Source organism: Nicotiana tomentosiformis, chromosome 8, assembly GCF_000390325.3.
Source record: "Nicotiana tomentosiformis chromosome 8, ASM39032v3, whole genome shotgun sequence".
Taxonomy (NCBI): domain Eukaryota; kingdom Viridiplantae; phylum Streptophyta; class Magnoliopsida; order Solanales; family Solanaceae; genus Nicotiana; species Nicotiana tomentosiformis.
In genome coordinates, this window is record NC_090819.1 from 10,137,617 (window position 1) to 10,156,069 (window position 18,453).

At 39.1% G+C, this 18,453-nt stretch overlaps 1 protein-coding gene across 3 annotated transcripts in view; it reads left to right on the forward strand.

Moving 5' to 3' along the window:
• The first annotated feature begins 2,637 nt into the window (after window positions 1–2,637).
• Window positions 2,638–18,453, forward strand: part of LOC104116494 (protein FORGETTER 1-like) — a 54,732-nt gene continuing 38,916 nt past the window's right edge. Inside the window, exons 1-6 of one of the 3 annotated variants that reach the window (XM_070182054.1) lie at window positions 2,642–2,846; window positions 2,914–2,991; window positions 3,073–3,191; window positions 4,581–4,634; window positions 4,767–4,869; window positions 5,851–5,979. In XM_070182054.1, the coding sequence (XP_070038155.1) occupies window positions 4,594–4,634; window positions 4,767–4,869; window positions 5,851–5,979 (273 nt within the window). In that variant the 5' untranslated portion in view covers window positions 2,642–2,846; window positions 2,914–2,991; window positions 3,073–3,191; window positions 4,581–4,593. Of the gene's footprint in view, window positions 2,847–2,913; window positions 2,992–3,072; window positions 3,192–4,580; window positions 4,635–4,766; window positions 4,870–5,850; window positions 5,980–18,453 lie in introns of all 3 variants that reach the window. The other 2 variants (XM_070182055.1, XM_070182056.1) reach the window with 2 other exon arrangements.

The following is an 18,453-nucleotide window of genomic DNA, read 5'->3' on the forward strand; positions in this document are numbered from 1 at the left end:
AATGATCGTCAACGATATTGTTAATATAATGTAGCGCTCAATATTATTTATATTGACGAGGATCTTGAGCTCAAATCTATCATGAAATTTGGACAGATAAATGATTGTCCAAATGAAAAATACGCAATGAAAATTGATTTCACATGAAAAATATGATGTTGGATGGATAGTCCCAATACCTGAAAGTATAAAGCCAATGGAGGTATAAATGTGTTTTTGTGCGAAAAAAAGGGTCAAGTCGATAGACATAAAGACGACTTGTGTCACAAGAAGATTTGTAAATATCATGGCATTGATTATATAGAGACATGTTCTCCTTTGGTGGATGTCGCCATTTCAGATTTTAATCTGGCAATACAAGAAAAACGTGATATGCGTATAATAGAAATCATTGAATGATTTAAACTGTTCTGAAGCATATTAAGGTTTCCAAGAAATTTATTAAATAAAGCTTCAAAAATCCTTATACGAATTGAAACAATCTGGGTGCATATGCTATAATCGCCTGAGTGAGTACCTGTTGAAAGAAGGGTACAAGAATGATTCAATTTGACCTTGTGTCTTTATAAAAAGATCTGGATCTAAATTTGTTATAATCACCGTGTATGTTGATGATTTAAATATCATTGGAACTCATAGGGAGCTTCCTAAAGAAGTAGAGCTTCCTAAAGTAGTAGACTATTTAAGAAAAGAATTTGAAATGAAAAATCTTGGAAAGATAAAATTTTGTCTTGGTCTACAAATTGAGTATATGAAAGATGAAATTTTTTCCATCAGTCAACATACACTAAAATGATTTTAAAGCGATTTTATATGGATAAAGCACATCCATTCCGACCTCATGAAAATAATGAAGAGCTTCTTGGTCCCGACGTACCATATCTTAGTGCAATTGGTGCACTAATGTATCTTTCTAACATTATAAGTTCTGACATAACTTTTTCAGTTAATGTCTTAACAAGATATAGCTCTGCTCCTACAAGGAGACAGTGGAATGGAATCAAACACATATTGCGGTATCTAAAAGGGACTACCGGTATGAGATTATTTTATGGCAATGATTGCAATCCTGATCTTGTTGGTTATGCTGATGCTGGGTATTTATATAACCCACAAAAGGTTCGATCTCAAATAGGCTATGTGTTTACATATGGAGGCACTGCCATATCTTGGCGATCGACTAAGCAATCAATCGTGGCTACTTCATCTAATCATGCTGAGATAATTGCAATTCATGAATCAAGTCGAGAATGTGTATGGTCGAGGTCTATAATACACCTTATTCGAGACAAATATGGTTTGAAGTGTAACAAACTACCCATAATTTTGTATGAAGACAATGCAACATGCATAACCTAGTTGAAGAGAGGATTCATAAAAGGGGATAGGACAAAACACATTTCACCAAAGTTATTTTTCACACATGATCTTCAAAAGAATGGTGATATCAATGTGCAACAGATCTGTTAAAGTGATAATATGGCTGATTTGTTCACCAAATCTCTACCGACGTCAACCTTCAAGAAACTAGTGTACAAGATTGGGACGCGAAGGCTCAAGGATGTGAATTTATGCTCTTATCATGGGGAGTTAATACGTGTGGTACTGTTTTTTCCTTACAAGGTTTTATCCCACTGGGTTTTTCTTGTAAGTTTTTTAACGAGGCAACCAAAAGGCATATTTCTAAACATGTGTACTCTTTTTCCTTTACTAGGATTTTTTTTCCCATAGGGTTTTTTCCTAATAAGGTTTTAACGAGGCACATTATCTATGGACATCCAAGGGGAGTGTTATAAGAAAAAATAAATTATGGTGGATGTCTACTCTTCCTCCATGATCTTCTCAAATGCTTAATGACATATTTTTCTTCACTTTTCATGCCTATATAAAGGTCTTGTAATAGATAGGAAAATACACACAATTGAAGAAGAAAATCTCTTCCTTCTCTCTATCTCCATTTCTTATTCATGTTTTACTAAATTATTTTTTTTATAACAAGTTATCTATATTAGATCAATATCCATCAATTTCATAAGTTTAAACTTTTATTTAATAGTTCAAATATGATTTTACAACAACAACAACCCAGTATAATCCCACTAGTGGGGTCTGGGGAGGGTAGTGTGTACGCAAACCTTACCCCTACCCTGGGGTAGAGAGGCTGTTTCCGATAGACCCTCGGCTCCCTCCCTCCAAGAACTCCCCACCTTGCTCTTGGGGTGACTCGAACTCACAACCTCTTGGTTGGAAGTGGAGAGTGCTTACCACTAGAGCAACCCATTCTTGTCAAATATGATTTTACTAAAGAGGATTAGAGGGGTACATGGGTGGGGTTAGTTGTGAGAAAGGAGGAATATATTATAGATGTATGGGGTGTGAGACAAATATTACCGATTAATGTAAAATAGTAGTATAACTTAAAGTCGTCTCTTATAAGCTTGAGTGTAAATAACATAGACATTGTGGTAGAGTTTGTGAATGATCTAATATGATAGCTAAATTTGAATATAGCATAAAGTTCGACCAATTTATCATAACATTACTATGAATAAAAGCTAAAATCCTACCAACTTGCACCGTCGCTGTTGCTAAGTGCATAATTGGATCAGAGGCCACTTCTTAAAGATGTTAAAAAATGGGGCTATTGTTTTAAGGTCCATAATTGGATCAGAGGCCCGACTTTTACCCGGCCCGTTATACTGGCAGAGCAGGAAGCAGGTGGCGTGGGTTAAGGGTTTAGGAAAGCTCGCCTCTTTCTGCGTAAATTGGGAAGAAGAACCCAATAACAAACACTAACCCGAGTAGTAGAAAAAGCAAAAGCTTGGTCTCCGGCACCAAATTTAAAGGTTATGCTGTTCCTGTTTTGTCTTTGCATTCTTATATAAAACATGTTGTGACATCAACCTACTACAGATTGTTCATATTGACAACTTGTCCGGGGCTTCAACCATATTGTTTTCTTTTGCATTGGATCGTGGACTCATTTGGGAGGTATATATATTACCATTATAAACTTGAGTTAGATGGCTACCTTCCAAGTTTGCTTTGTAACCTTTTATTTTCCACCTGTAGTCAGCGTATGCGTTGCTTGAAGAGAAGCAAAAGGATGAGTCTAGTTCAACTAATAGTGGATTCTATGAATCCAAACGAGAATGGTTGGGAAGACGGCATTTTCTATTAGCATTTGAAGGGTATGGAAATTCTTGGTCGGTTATTTTGTTATTTCTGTATATTAGTATTTTGGTTTGCAAGTGCAGTCAACCTTATTGAACTTGGTATTAGGGACCAGATTGGATTATGTGTACGTCAATCAGTCAACTACTTTTCAATCCCCATCCCAACTCAGCTGGGCTTTATGAATGATTTGTATCTTTTCCGCTCTACCCATGTATTTTCTATATCTCACACTTAATGCACATGGCTGACCTTTAAGGCAACTTAAGGATTTTCTATATCTCACACTTACCTTACATTGATAACTAGTTTAATCCCAAATAGTTGGTAGAACTTATATAGATCCATTTGTTTTATTTTTAGCTAAGTATGCATTTATTAGGAGAAACCTAAGGTTTTCTGTGACAACTTCTCTCCATGTGATTTTAAGGTTATCTCATCTAATTTTAAGACCTTAGATAATCATATTCAACTTAGGTCGTAACTAGACCATCTCATGCTATCTTTTCTCATTTTAGCGTCTATTTATGCTGCTTGCATCTGTTGTTGTATGTGATCATTGTAATCTTGTTCAATCTTAAATGATTGTGCATCTATCTTGACATTTTCATTTCAACGGAATTCATCTATTCTAACATTAGTGGCCTCACAATTGTCCTATATAACTTGTTAGACATTTTCCAATCTCGTGAGGCTCCTCCATTTCAGAATTTTATCTAATTTTTATGTATTATTTTGATGAAGGAATATTTTAGGAGAAAACCCCAATTATCTAACCTAAGAGACCTTGTGGCTGGGTATGCAAAAGAGTAGCCGACCTAGAGAAAATGTGGTTCTCTAGAATGACATCCAATTATTTAACCTAATAGACCTTGTGGCTGGGTATGCAAAATATTCACCAGAAACAAAAGATAACTCTTTTAACTCTAAAGATTCATACACTTACTCAGTGGCTAGACAACTTTGGGCTCAGTTTTCTCGTATATTTGGGTTCAATTGGGTCATGCTAAAGTGGATCTTCTGACACACAGGGAATGCCTTCTTTCTTTCATGAGATATTGTTATTGAGATAGATGTTTAAATTTATTGGTATTCTGGTGTAAACAAGAGGATGTACATGTATACCTTCTGTCTTACTTCTACTTCTCCTATTACTCTCTAGAGGGGTTCTCTACATTTCCAGCTTTTAGTTGGTTCCTTGCTGGTTTCATCAATTAACACAAAATTATCTACGAACAACGTGCACCATTTATAAGCTTTCATCTAGCAATTTGAAGATTTTGTATGAATATGAAAGAGACATAGCATGATGTTCCCCTAGCTGCCTTTCTTTCACAACTAATGTAGGGTTATGCCTTGGTCCAAATGCCCGTGATTTTGATCTTTCTGTTTCGTGGTTATTTCAGTTCTGCTTCAGGAATGTACGAGGTATTTCGTCCAATTGTTGGAGAGGCCCTTAGGTACTAAAGGATTTTGACTTTTAGGCTTTAGGTTAACTTCTTTCTTTTAGGAATTGACTGCTTCATGTCTGCACCCTAACCCATCTTCCTCTTCCTTGTGCTGTGCTTTACTTTACACTTCTCAATTTCTAGGGAGATGCCCCTCGCACAATTGAAAGACAAGTACCGGAAACTATCTTCCTTAGAAAAGGCCCGTCGTGGATGGGAAGATGAATATGACGTTTCATTGAAACAGGTAAATTTTTTTATGATCATGTATCTTGCAGGATACCCTGATGAAAAGTACGTTGGGAAGCTTCCTTGATCTTTTTATGTGATAGGACATATAGTCTTATCATAATCATTTTTTTGAGATGGAGTCTTATCATAATCATAGGATCAGCCTTAGTTTTTCTGCATCCTGATCTTGTTTATGAATTGGTTATCTAATAGCAAATAAAATTCCCCGTGAATTTCACTGGCTTGATATGGGAGAGTTCATCTGATAGAAGAAAAGACCCGGGAAAATGGAGCAGTTTAAATTGATTCATCGAAAACTATTAATTACAATCCTCGTTTCAGACATAATCTCTTCTCAAATAGGAACCGGCGCAAGATTTTCAGCGGAATTCGGTATTTCCTGGGGCTCAGATGAGGAAAAGGCTAAAATCTTTTGATGAATATTGTGATAGAATTCAAAGGCTGGACTGTAGCTTGAACAATGATGATTAAAAGAGGAAAAAGACAATGATGTACACTGCTGAATAAAAGATTAACCTTGATAAGTAACCTTGTATTTGTGCTTTCAGAGAGTACTAGGCACAGGATGTGGATAGATCTGGAATAATTTTTAGATTTCAGTGTATGTATTCGTTGTATATAGCTGGTATGCCTTGATTTGAACAGGCTGCATTCCTCCTTTTATTGCATTTCTAATACTTCTTTATTTGCCTGTAAATAGAAAATAAAATGAAATAAAAGCAATTTGATGAAGCAAACTTGTATAACACAAAAATGTTGATTCCAGCTAGGCTTCATGGGGAAAAAACAAGAGGATCACCCTTATGTTGTAAGGAATGTAGAGGGAGGAGGCTCACCTTATTGCCATAAAAATCTCAGCTAACTTTGTTTTGTTTTATTGGATTATGAAAATGCCCTTGGAGTATTCGTGGATTCGTTGTTTCTGAGTATTTCAAGCATCACTTCTTTCAGAACTCATTCTGGGTTTCACCTGCAGTGTATGCATGGCCCAAATTGTAAGCTAGGCAGTTTCTGCACAGTAGGTAGAAGATTACAAGAAGTTAATGTGTTAGGTGGGCTTATACTTCCTGTGTGGGGAACTGTTGAGAGGGTGCTCTCTAAGCAAGTAAGATATTCTTCTTTCAATTGTTTTTCAATATCATTTTCCTCCAGTATATTCTCTGATATATCTTGGATGTGTCACGTGCGATACATGAGCTGAGAAATCCATAAGTGCTAATTTTGAGTAGGAATACGCTAAAGAATAAGAGTATCTCATGGTAAGTGAATCAAGAGATAGAGAAAGTCTGAAGATAAAGAAAGTAGATATAAAATACTGAGAGCTGATTATCTTGCTTATGAAAAAACTGTTTACGACCAACAAAATCCAAAACTATGCGCAATGTAAGTTGGCTTTAGAAGGACAGCAATTGGAAATGGCTCCTATCAAGTAATATTTTGACCCGTAACTGTAAGGCTCTTGCCAAACAGAATGTTGTGTGACCATTGCCTGAAACGTCAAACAGAACCAGCACACGATGCTTGTGTCAGCTTGCTATAGTACCGACTATAACACTTCCATTGAAAATGTTCATTTCAATCTGCAAAAATTCCAAGGATAAGCGATGATTAGAATTATATAATGAACCCAGTACCTGCCACACAGAGAGCACAATCTTTGATAACTGCCTCACACCCTCTGTCCATTTCCTTTAAGATCTTGTTTCACAGTTAAGGCTTTTTATCCCTTCCTTATTCACCAGTAGTTTGCCCATGTTTTCTAAGTAGAATTCTTTTGTGGGGTGGGGGGATGGGTTAATAATCATATAATTTTCACACAAAATTACTGTCCATATAATTTATAGAAAGCTTGCACTTTCGGCTCCAAGGAGCTCAAAAAGGTGGGAGATTTTCTAGACTAGTTAAAACAATGGTGTCTGTTCAGGAAAGAAAAAACTTGTGCAAACATCTTTTCTTAAGGCTACTAGAATTTGTTGCATGTCATTGGAACATATTCTCTTCTCTCGTTCAATAATGTCCGACCAAAGCAAAAAGTAACAGCTTTCAACAACTTCCGTAGTTTCTTTGGTACTGGATTTCCTTGCCACATTTTGGAACATCTGGCCACACTGATAGGCACAGTCAAGTGGAGTTCTTAGAGGTTAAGAAAAGTATTCCACAAGTAGCCATAGTACAGTGAATAAACAAGTGTGCTATAGTCTCTTCCTTTTTACCACTCATGGGGCATCTGTTAGCACAAGTGTACGCCTACTTTATTCACCCTGTCCAATGTCACTAATGCTTCCTGGGCTGCCATTCAACCAAATAGATTCCACTGAAAAACTGTCCTTTTTTGTCAACTGATCATGTTGAGTCTGGATTTCCATCCAACCTCTCATGCCTATTCAATAACCAAGTTTATTTCCCCCAGTGATTACCTCAGTATTACGATTATACAGTTCTTATGTTGTCTGCAATTGTGGATTTTTGATCTACAGCCACATTGAATAAATCTTGGAGGTCTAAACTCAGAGGTGTTTGTCCATCATAAGTCTGTCATTTTATCTTGGTGTATTGCAAACCAAATAAATGTCTCGTTGGGACCAGCTTTTGTACGTGTTTGTATCTGTCATGTTTGTTTCTAGGGTAGAAAATTTAAGAGAGTTCTATATGAACACAGAAATGAAGTGGGTCTCAAAATGGCTGCTAGATTTCCGAGGTGCCATGTCCTGTGATTTAGTTTTGTATCTATTTTAATACCAATGTAAAGATAGAGACGAAAGGTGGGCAACATATTGATCAGGTCGTTTTTTATTGGGCATACCCCAACTTAAGACGAAAGGAACTTTTCACTATTTTTCTAAAAAAGAATTTGTATTCGAGGAGTTGAGCCTGAACTGACGAACTATTTTTCTAAAAAAGAATTTGTATAGTCAAAGCCGGTTTTGCCCTTCATGTAATTAGTCAAGATTGGAACATGATGGACCGAGTGTCGTTTTCATAATACCGAGATGAGATCTGAAACTAGGTTACCAAGCTCAAGATTCAGAGACCGATCAATACCGAGCTTGAAGTCATTATCGAGCTCGAGTCCAAATCGAACTATGATGTGAAGTGGCGTTATTGAATTCAAGATTCGAGCTCGAGTCAATACCGAACCCGAGTCAATATTGAGCTCGAGTTAGCCCAAAATCTGGAGATCGACCAATATCAATTCCGATCAAGATCGAGCTACGAGACAAGAGTCGTTGTAGCCGCACTTGGTGAGAGAATCTCGGCGGAAATTAAGAAAAAACTAAATTAACTAATCTATCATGGGATTTTCACTATGTATTTTTTATTATATACAAAGTAGGATCCCTCCACTATAAAAGAATGGCTATTATTTCTGTAAGGGGGCAATTGAACATTAAGGCATCTACACACTCCCTTATTGAAAAGATTATTGATATTCACATATAGATACCGGAGAAATTATCCTTTTGTGAGCCTTGTACATTGATTTATCTTGCGTGTTCATAAATCATTTTCTACTCCGTTTGGTTTGTATTTCATTCCTTTTTTACAGTCAATATTCGATATTTTTCTACATACTTTTTCGATTTGTACCAAGCTATACCACGTATCCTTAGAACTACGTATAAATTCAACTCTATCCGTTTTTTGGGTAAACAATTTGGCGCACATCGTAGGGCTAAGGATAATAAAGGTTATTTGGTACGAATCTCTGTGAAACACACTATTTTACACTTACTCTTGGAAGTGTCTTTGATTTTAGACCGAAAACGACGAATTCTCAATTAATGGCCCTACCTATCGACAACGAAGCTGGCCTTCAAGATGAAAACAACAACTTAACACCCGGGGGGTGAAAGGCCACTTGTCGATCTCGTTGGAGCTCGGGTCGAGGAACCAATAGACGTTAACTCACATGTGGCAATCGAGGGAAACCAACGTTCCGACCCTGAAAATAGCATTCATGGTGGAACTCGATTTGCAGCTCGAAATACCCAAAACGCTGAGGAAAACGGAATCAGCTTGCGTATGATTTTCGAAATGTTGCAAGCTCAACAAGTAGCAATATCCCAGTTGCAGAGCCAAACCCAGGCACCGACCAGGCTCGAGCCCAGTCCATCCCAAGAAGTCACCCACAAAACGGGGCTAGCTATAGTGAGGTCAAATGAGCAAGAATAGGGTTCGTTATTAAAAGGGACATCAACAGAGAACAAAGGTCAATCAAGGACCGATACCGGCCGTATAATGGAGATTATAGGGGTAACAAACGAAGATGTAACCTCGTACAAAGCAATAAAAGAAGCGATCGAGGCCAAGGATCTCGGGGGCTGATAAACAGGAATGGGTTCGACAAGCATACTGGACCTAAGGAAGCACCGCAGTTATCGGAAAATAACTTCAACATCGATGCATCCGCCATCGTGTCGGCTATCGGATGCATCAAAGATACTAAATAGCCTCGACCTCTGCATACCGATCCAACCCATAGGAATCCCAATCAAATGTGAATATCATGGCACTCATGGCCACAAAATGGAAGATTGCAGGAAATTGAGAGAGGAGGTAGCCCGACTATTCAATAAAGGGCACCTTCGAGAATTTTTAAGTGACCAGGCCAAAAACCATTTCAAAAATAGGGATTTCAGAAGACCAAACAAACAAGAAGAGCCACAACACATCATCCACATGATCATCGGTGGGATCGATATCCCCCAAGGGCCGGTGCTTAAACGCACTAAGATGTCGATTGAAAGAGAGAAGCGGTCTTGGTCTCAGGATAACACACCTAAAGGAATCTTGTCCTTTAGTGATGAAGATGCAGAAGGAATCATGCAACCCCATAACGATGCACTAGTAATATTTGTACTTATGAATAAAACTTAAGTTAAGCGTGTGTTAATTGATCCAGGTAGTTCGGCCAACATTATTAGATCGAAGGTCGTAGAGCAGCTCGGTCTACAGGACCAGGTCGTGCCCGCAACCCCGGTTCTAAACGGATTCAATATGGCATGTGAAACTACTAAGGGCGAGATAATACTGCCAATAAACAAGGCCGGGACCATCCAAGAAATGAAGTTCCACGTAATCGAAGGCGACATGAGGTATAACGCTATTTTTGGAAGACCGTGGATCCACAATATGAGAGTTGTACCCTCGGCCCTCTACCAGGTTCTGAAATTCCCAACATCGGAGGGAGTCAAAACGGTCTACGGAGAGCAACCGACCTCAAAAGAAATGTTTGCCATCGATGAGGTGATTCCGCTATCTACGCTATCATCGACAAATTGATCAGATTCGAAGGAGGAACATGATACCAAATAGCAATCACAAACGTCAGCTTCGACCCAACTAGAGAATCAGAAGACTGGCGAAGACGATGACTATGGGATCCCTCGACCCTTCGTGATCCCCGATGATACCGACACTACCCAGTCAACGGTCGAAGAACTAGAGCAAATCACGCTAGACGAACATCTGCCCGAATAAAAGGTATACCTGGGCACGGGCTTAGATCCCGAGCTCAGGAAAAAGCTTATTCAATCTCTTATAGCTAACATGAACTGTTTCGCTTGGTCCCATCTTGACATAACAGGGATCCCACCGGAGATAGCCACTCATAGACTAAGCTTGGATCCAAAATTCCATCCGATAAAGCAAAAAAAAAAGAAGGCCCAGTCCGAGGTCAAACACGCCTTCATCAAGGACGAGGTAACCAAATTTCTTAAAATAGGATCCATTCGAGAAGTTAAATATCCTGAATGGCTAGCAAATGTGGTGGTGGTCCCTAAGAAAGGAAATAAACTTAGAATGTGTATAGATTATAAATACTTGAACAAAGCATGCCCTAAGGATTCCTTTCCTTTGCCTAGCATCGATCGTATGATCGATGCAACGGCCGGCCACGAGACTCTCAGTTTTCTCGATGCCTACTCTAGGTACAACCAAATACAAATGAACCCGGAGGATCAAGAAAAGACCTCGTTTGTCACTAAGTACGATACCTATTGTTATAACGTAATGTCATTCGGTCTAAAAAATGTTGGTGCAACTTATCAACGCCTAGTAAATTGAATGTTCGAAAACAAATTGGAAAATCAATGGAAGTTCATATTGACGACATGTTAGTTAAGTCCCTACGAGTAGAGAACCATTTAAAACTTTTGCAGGAAACTTTCGACGTGCTAAAGAAGTACAATATGAAGCTCAACCCCGAAAAATCTGCATTCGGGGTTGGCTTGGGCAAGTTTCTTGGTTTCATGGTATCCAACCGAGGAATCAAAATCAACCCCGATAAAATCAAAGCTATTGAGGACATCACGGTAGTAGATAATGTGAAGGTCGTGCAAAGGTTAACGGGGAGAATAGCCGCCTTGGGATGATTCATTTCGCGATCCTCAGATAGGAGCCACCGATGTTTCTCACTGCTTAAGAAGAAAAGCAACTTTGCATGGACTCCGGAATGCCAACACACTTTGGAAGAACTAAAGCAGTATTTATCGAGCCCGCCTCTACTTCGTACCCCGAAAGTGGATGAACAACTTTACTTGTACTTAGCTGTCTCGGAGATAACGGTAAGTGGAGTCCTAGTTTGAGAATAACTAGGTACGCAATTCCCTATTTATTATGTCAGTCAGACCTTAGGCGAGATCGAAACTAGATATCCACACTTAGAAAGATTAGCGCTTGCTTTAATAAGCACCTCTAGAAAATTAAAACCATATTTCCATTCTCAATCGATACATGCTGTAATAACTTATCCTCTTCGAAACATTTTGTGCAAACCCGAGCTTTCGGGTCGATTGGCCAAATAGGCCATAGAAATCGGTGGGTATGATATCGAGTATCGGCTCTGAACCTCTATCAAGTCTTAAATCTTAACATACTTCGTCGCTGACTTTTTACTAACCCTCATGCCCGAGATTGAAAGAGAGCTACTTATAAAATCGGGAACCTCTTTGGGAGTCTGGACCTTTTTTGTCACGACCCCAAATTCCCTCCGTAGGATGTCGTGATGGCACATAGTCTCTAAGACTAGGTAAGCCTATCAATGCGGAATAATAATAAATATCTGAAATAATTAAAATTACAATTCAAACAATTTCAACTCCCAAAACCCGGTAGAAATAAGTCACAAGCTTCTAAGAATTTATTCTATATGTCTCTATAAATCAGAGTCTAAAGCAAATAAGGAAGACAACATAGTAAGATAGAAGGGGACTCCGGAGTCTGCGGACGCTGGCAGATATACCTCGAAGTCTCCTCGTACAACTAGTTTATTGATGCCTGGTCTGATAAGATGTACCTGGATCTGCACAAAAAGATGTGCAGAAGCGTAGTATGAGTACACCACAGCGGTACCTAGTAAGTGCCAAGCCTAACCTCGGTAGAGTAGTGACGAGGTCAGGTCAGGCCCTACTAGAGAATAAATAATGGCATGGTAAAATGTTTAAACAATATTATAAGGTAAAATGACAATGGAAATGAATCAAGTAGTATGTTATATTTAATTACACCAAATAATGACAAATAAATACCTCGTGGAAACAAAACAGAATCCTTTTCAACTTTAAGAAAATCACAACAATAATCAAAGGCAACTGCGGCCATAATCAATATCAATAAGGACTCTCCCGAGGTACCACCTCGTAGTCCCAAATCATAATAAATTCACTATATCTCATTTTCTTATCTCACCGCGGGAGCCTTCACAATTTATTTTAAAGAAAATATTTTTTCCGAAATAGCATCCCGCGTTTTAGCCATCCTTATCACACCGCATGACTTCTAGTAGTTCCCCCTACTAGCCACGCGTATCAAGCCACCCTTATCTCACCGCATGAGTTTCAATACCAGACCTTAGACCACCGCATGCGTATCAATATCACAATATATCATAATTTGCACCTCAAGTGCTTAAATAATATAACTTGCCAAAATAATTCAACAACAATATTTTTCCACAATAAAGAGCTCACGGCTCATGTCTAAATAATTCAACAATAATATTTCAAAATCTTTAATACGTTGCTTCAATATCAAGTTTAAAAATGTCAAATACTTCATATTAATAATATTTAATTTAAATAAAATCAACCTTCAAATAATGCACAGAATAAAAGAAACCAAGTTTCAACTAAACAGGTAAAATAATTAGTTGGAAAAGGTCAAACAAATTTGAAGTATATATCTCAGATCAATGATGAAAAATATAACAAGATAAAATAATTTAATAAATGCACAACAGTGATCTACACAATTTAAAAATATAATCTTTCACATTTAGCCCGTGTACACACTCGTCACTTTGTGTACACGACTTTCAACACATTTCAATAATCACATTAATATCAATTCTAGGGGAAATTTCCCCACACAAGGTTAGACAAGTCACTTACCTCGACTTGCTCGAATTTAACCAAGTATTATGCTCGATTTTCTGACTCTGATCGACTCGTATCTAGTCATAATTAATTCGATACAGTCAACAAAAATTATAGGAATCAATCTCGTAAGAAAATACTATATTTTTCAATAAAATCCGAATTTAGCTCAAAAATCTCCCGTGGGGCCCATGCCTCGGAATCCGGCAAAACTCACAAAATATGACAACTCATTCAATTACGAGTCCAACCATACCAGTTTCACTCAAATCTGACTCCGAATCGATACCGAAATCTCAAAAATTCGTTCTATGAGATTTTCTAAATTTTCCAAATTTCAATCTCAAAACACTAATTAAATGGTGAAAAAATAATATATTTGTGTATATAGACCAAATCCGAGTTGGAATCACTTACCCCAAATGTCTTTCCTTGAAAATTTGTCAAAAGTCGCCTCTGTTCAAGCTCAAGTTTGTCAAAAATGGCAAATGGGTTGAATGCCTCTGTTTTTATAACTTACAGATATGTCCAGTTCGATCTTGGGAGCTCGATCTGTCCAGTTCGATCTTGGGAGCTCGATCTCGGGAGCTCGATCTTGGGAGCTCGATCTTGGGAGCTCGATTTTTGGGCCTCGATTTCCAACAGAAAAGAAAAATTGCAGCAGCTGTTTTTAATCCAACTTCTGATCCGTTAACCATCCGAAACTCACCCGAGGCCCTCGGGACCTCAACCAAATATACCAACAAGTCCTAAAACATCATACGAACTTAGTCGAACCTCTAAATCACATCAAACAACGCTAAAACCACGAATCATACCCCAATTTAAGCTTAATGAAGCTAAGAATTTTCAACTTCTATATTCGATGTCGGAACCTATCAAATCAAGTCCGATTGACCTCAAATTTTGTACCCAAGTCATAAATGACATAACGGAACTGTGAAAATTTTCAAAACTGGATTCCGACCCCGATATCAAAAAGTCAACTCCCCGGTCAAACTTTCAAACTTTAAATTCTTATTTTAGCCGTTTCAAGCCTAATTTCACTACGAACTTCCAAATAAAATTCCGATCACGCTCCTAAGTCCAAAATTACCATACGGAGCTGTTGGAATCATCAAAATTCTATTCCAGGGTCGTTTGCACAAAATTCGACATCCGGTCACTATTTGAACTTAAACTTTTAACTTTCATCCAAATTTCATATCTCGGGCTAGGGACCTCGGAATTTGATTCCGGGCATACGCCCAAGTCCCAATTCATGATACGAACCTACTGGAACTGTTAAAACACAGATCTGAGTCTGTTTTCTCAAAATGTTGACCAAAGTCAATTTAGTTGAGTTTTAAACCTCTAATTCACTTTTTAATCCATTTTTCACCTGAAAACTTTTCAAAACTTTTTACTGACTGTGCACGCAAGTCAAGAAATAATAAATAGTACTTTTCGAGGTCTTAGAACACAAAATAAATTATTAAATTTAAAGATGACATTTTGGGTCATCACACTTTTTACGGACGGTGCCTCGAACGCGAAGGGGTCCGGATTAAGCATTGTACTAAAATCACACACAAGTAATGTAATTAGACAATCTATCAGAACTACAAAATTGACTAACAATGAGGCCAAGTATGAGGCCATGATTGTAGGTCTCGAACTAGCTAGAAGCTTGAGAGCAGAGATCATAAAAGCTAAGTGTGATTCCCTCCTCGTAGTAAACCAAGTTAACGGGACTTTTGAAGTCCTAAAAAATCGAATACAAAGGTACTTGGATAAATTACAGGTGACTCTACATCAATTTAAAGAATGGGCTTTGCAACATATACCCCGAGAACAAAATAGCGAGGCCGGCACTCTTGCAAACTTAGGTTCATCAGTCGAAGATGATGAACTCAACTCGGGGACTATCGTACAACTCATAAAATCGGTGATCGAAGAAGGTCACGCCGAGAAAAATTCCACAAGTCTAACTTGGGATTGGAGAACCAAATATATAGAGTACTTCAAGAATGGGGAGCTTCCATCAGATCCAAAGGAATCGAGAAATTTGCGCACAAAGGCAGCACGATTCACCCTATCCGAAGACGGAACGCTATTCAGAAGGACTTTTGATGGACCATTGGCAATATGTTTGGGACCAGGAGATACCGATTATATACTACGGGAAATTCACGAGGGCACTTATGGAAACCATTCTGGTGCCGATTCGCTGGTCCGCAAAGCGATCAGAGCAGGGTATTATTGGACCGATATGAGAAAAGATGTGAAGGAGTTCGTTCGAAAATGCGACAAATGCCAAAAACATGCGCCCGTGATTCATCAACTCGGGGAGCTACTCCATTCAGTCCTATCTTCATGGCCTTTCTGAAATGGGTAATGGACATCGTCGGTCCTCTCCCATCGGCCCCAGGTAAAGCTCAGTTTATTTTGTTTATGACTGATTATTTTTCTAAATGGGTTAAAGCACAGGCTTTCGAGAAAGTCAGAGAAAATGAAGTGATAGACTTCATTTGGGACCACATCGTATGTCGATTTGGGGTGCCAGTCGAGATTGTATGTGATAATGGAAAACAATTCATCGGTAGCAAAATAACTAAATTTCTCGAGGATCACAAGATCAAAAGGATCCTATCAACACCGTACCATCCCAACAGAAACAGACAAGCCGAATCAACCAACAAAACCATTATCTAAAATCTTAAGAAGAGATTGACCAACGCCAAAGGAAAATGGAAAGAAATACTGCCCGAGGTCCTATAGGCATATCGCACAACATCAAAATCCAGTACCAGAGCAACGCTATTCTCGTTGGTCTATGGCGCCGAAGCTTTGATCCCGATTGAGGTCGATAACCTAGCATCAGGTTTCGATATACAACAAAGGAGTCGAATAACGAGACCATGAACACGAGCCTTGAATTATTGGACAAAAAATGAGAGGCCGCCCAAATTATTGGCCGCCCAAAAACAGCGGATCGAAAGATACTACAATCGAAGAACCAATCTTCGATATTTTGAAATCGGGGACTTGGTACTAAGGAAAGTCACCCCAACACTCGAAATCCGAATGAAGGAAAACTGGGTCCGAACTGGGAAGGACCATATCAGGTCCTCGAAATCGTTGGAAAGGGATCCTACAAGCTCGGCGTGATAAACGGCAAGCAACTACCAAGAACGTTTCACACCTAAAATGATACTACTGCTAAGGTACGACCCTCACATGTTCATTGATATTTCGAAATTAAACCTTGAAGATGTTCGACCAAAAACACGGATGGATTATTAAACTCGAAGCCTTTAGTCCTGAAAGCACGCGTTGCACTCTTTTTCCCTTAGACCGGTTTTGTCCTTAATGGGTTTTTCGGCAAGGGTTTAAATGAGGCAACCATTGATCATGCTAACTTAGAACAATTCAACAGTATCCGAATCCTTTTTACAATCAGCCTCGAATACTGGGGGCATTACCCTCGAATATGTAAAGTTCGATGCAAGAAAGTCACTTCATGGCGGCATGGTTTCGATAGGAAATATTGTAAGGGCCAAATGGTCAAAACGAACCATGCCCGTGTAGTTTGCTCGAGCCCTGGAACAAAACATGAACACATGTATAATGACTTGTAAAGAGAAATTTCTTCTTACCGATATCTCATATCTCGGAAAGATTTTTCTATTTCATGATCTATTATGCAAATAAGCTCAAGGGTCGACCATGACCGGAGTTTGAAATATTACCCCATAAATCGGGGAATGCCAATCGAAAAATCAACGAGATCAAGCTCCACATAAGCCTAAGGGCTACATTACTTCGAGTTCGAGCAAATACTCACTCAGCCATCAAGCCCAAAGGCTGCCATTAATTCGAGTTCGAGAAATCATTCTCACTCGACTACAAAGACCAAGGGCAACCTAATTTCGAGTTCGAGCAAGTCCTCACTCGACCACTAAGCCTAATGGCTATTCTTATTTCGAGTTCGACAAAAATCCTCACTCGACTCTAAAGTCTAAGGGCTACCCTAACTCGAGTTCGAGCAACCATTCTCACTCGGGGACTATCTATCGAGCCTAAGGTCTACCTTAATTCGAGTTCGAGCAAACACTCACTCGACTACAAAGCCCAATGGCTACCTAATTTCGAGTTCGAGCAAGTCCTCACTCGACCACTAAGCCTAAGGGCTATTCTTATTTCGAGTTCGAGCAAATCCTCACTCGACTATAAATCCTAAGGGATACCCTAACTCGAGTTCGAGCAACCAATCTCACTCGGGGACTATCTATCGAGCGTAAGGGCTACCTTAATTCGAGTTCGGGCAAACACTCACTCGACTATAAAGCCTAATGGCTTCCTTACTTCGAGTTCGAGCAAGTCCTCACTCGACCGCTAAGCCTAAGGGCTATTCTTATTTCGAGTTCAAGCAAATCCTCACTCGACTATAAAGCCTAAGGGATACCCTAACTTGAGTTCGAGAAACCATTCTCACTCGGGGACTATTTATCGAGTGTTAGGGCTACCTTAATTCGAGTTCGAGCAAACACTCACTCGACTACAAAGCCAATGGATACCTTATTTCGAGTTCGATCAAGTCCTCACTCGACCACTAAGCCTAAGGGCTATTCGTATTTCGAGTTTGAGCAAATCCTTACTCGACTATAAAGCCTAAGGGCTACCCTAACTCGAGTTCGAGCAACCATTCTCACTCGGGGGACTATTTATCGAGTCTAATGGCTACCTTAATTTGAGTTCGAGCAAACACTCACTCGACTACAAAGCCCAAGGGCTACCTTATTTCGAGTTCGAGCAAGTCCTCACTCGATCGTTAAGCCTAAGGGCTATTCTTATTTGGCGTTCGAGCAAATACTCACCTGACTATAAATCCTAAGGGCTACCCTAACTCGAGTTCGAGCAACCATTCTCACTCGGGGACTATTTATCGAGTCTAAGGGCTACCTTAATTCGAGTTTGAGAAAACACTCATTCGACTACAAAGCCCAAGGGCTACCTTATTTCGAGTTCGAGCAAGTCCTCACTCGACCGCTAAGCCTAAGGGCTATTCTTATTTCGAGTTCGAGCAAATCCTCACTCGACTATAAATCCTAAGGGCTACCCTAACTCGAGTTCGAGCAACCATTCTTACTCGGGGTCTATTTATCAAGTCTAAGGGCTACCTTAATTTGAGTTCGAGCAAACACTCACTCGACTACAAAGCC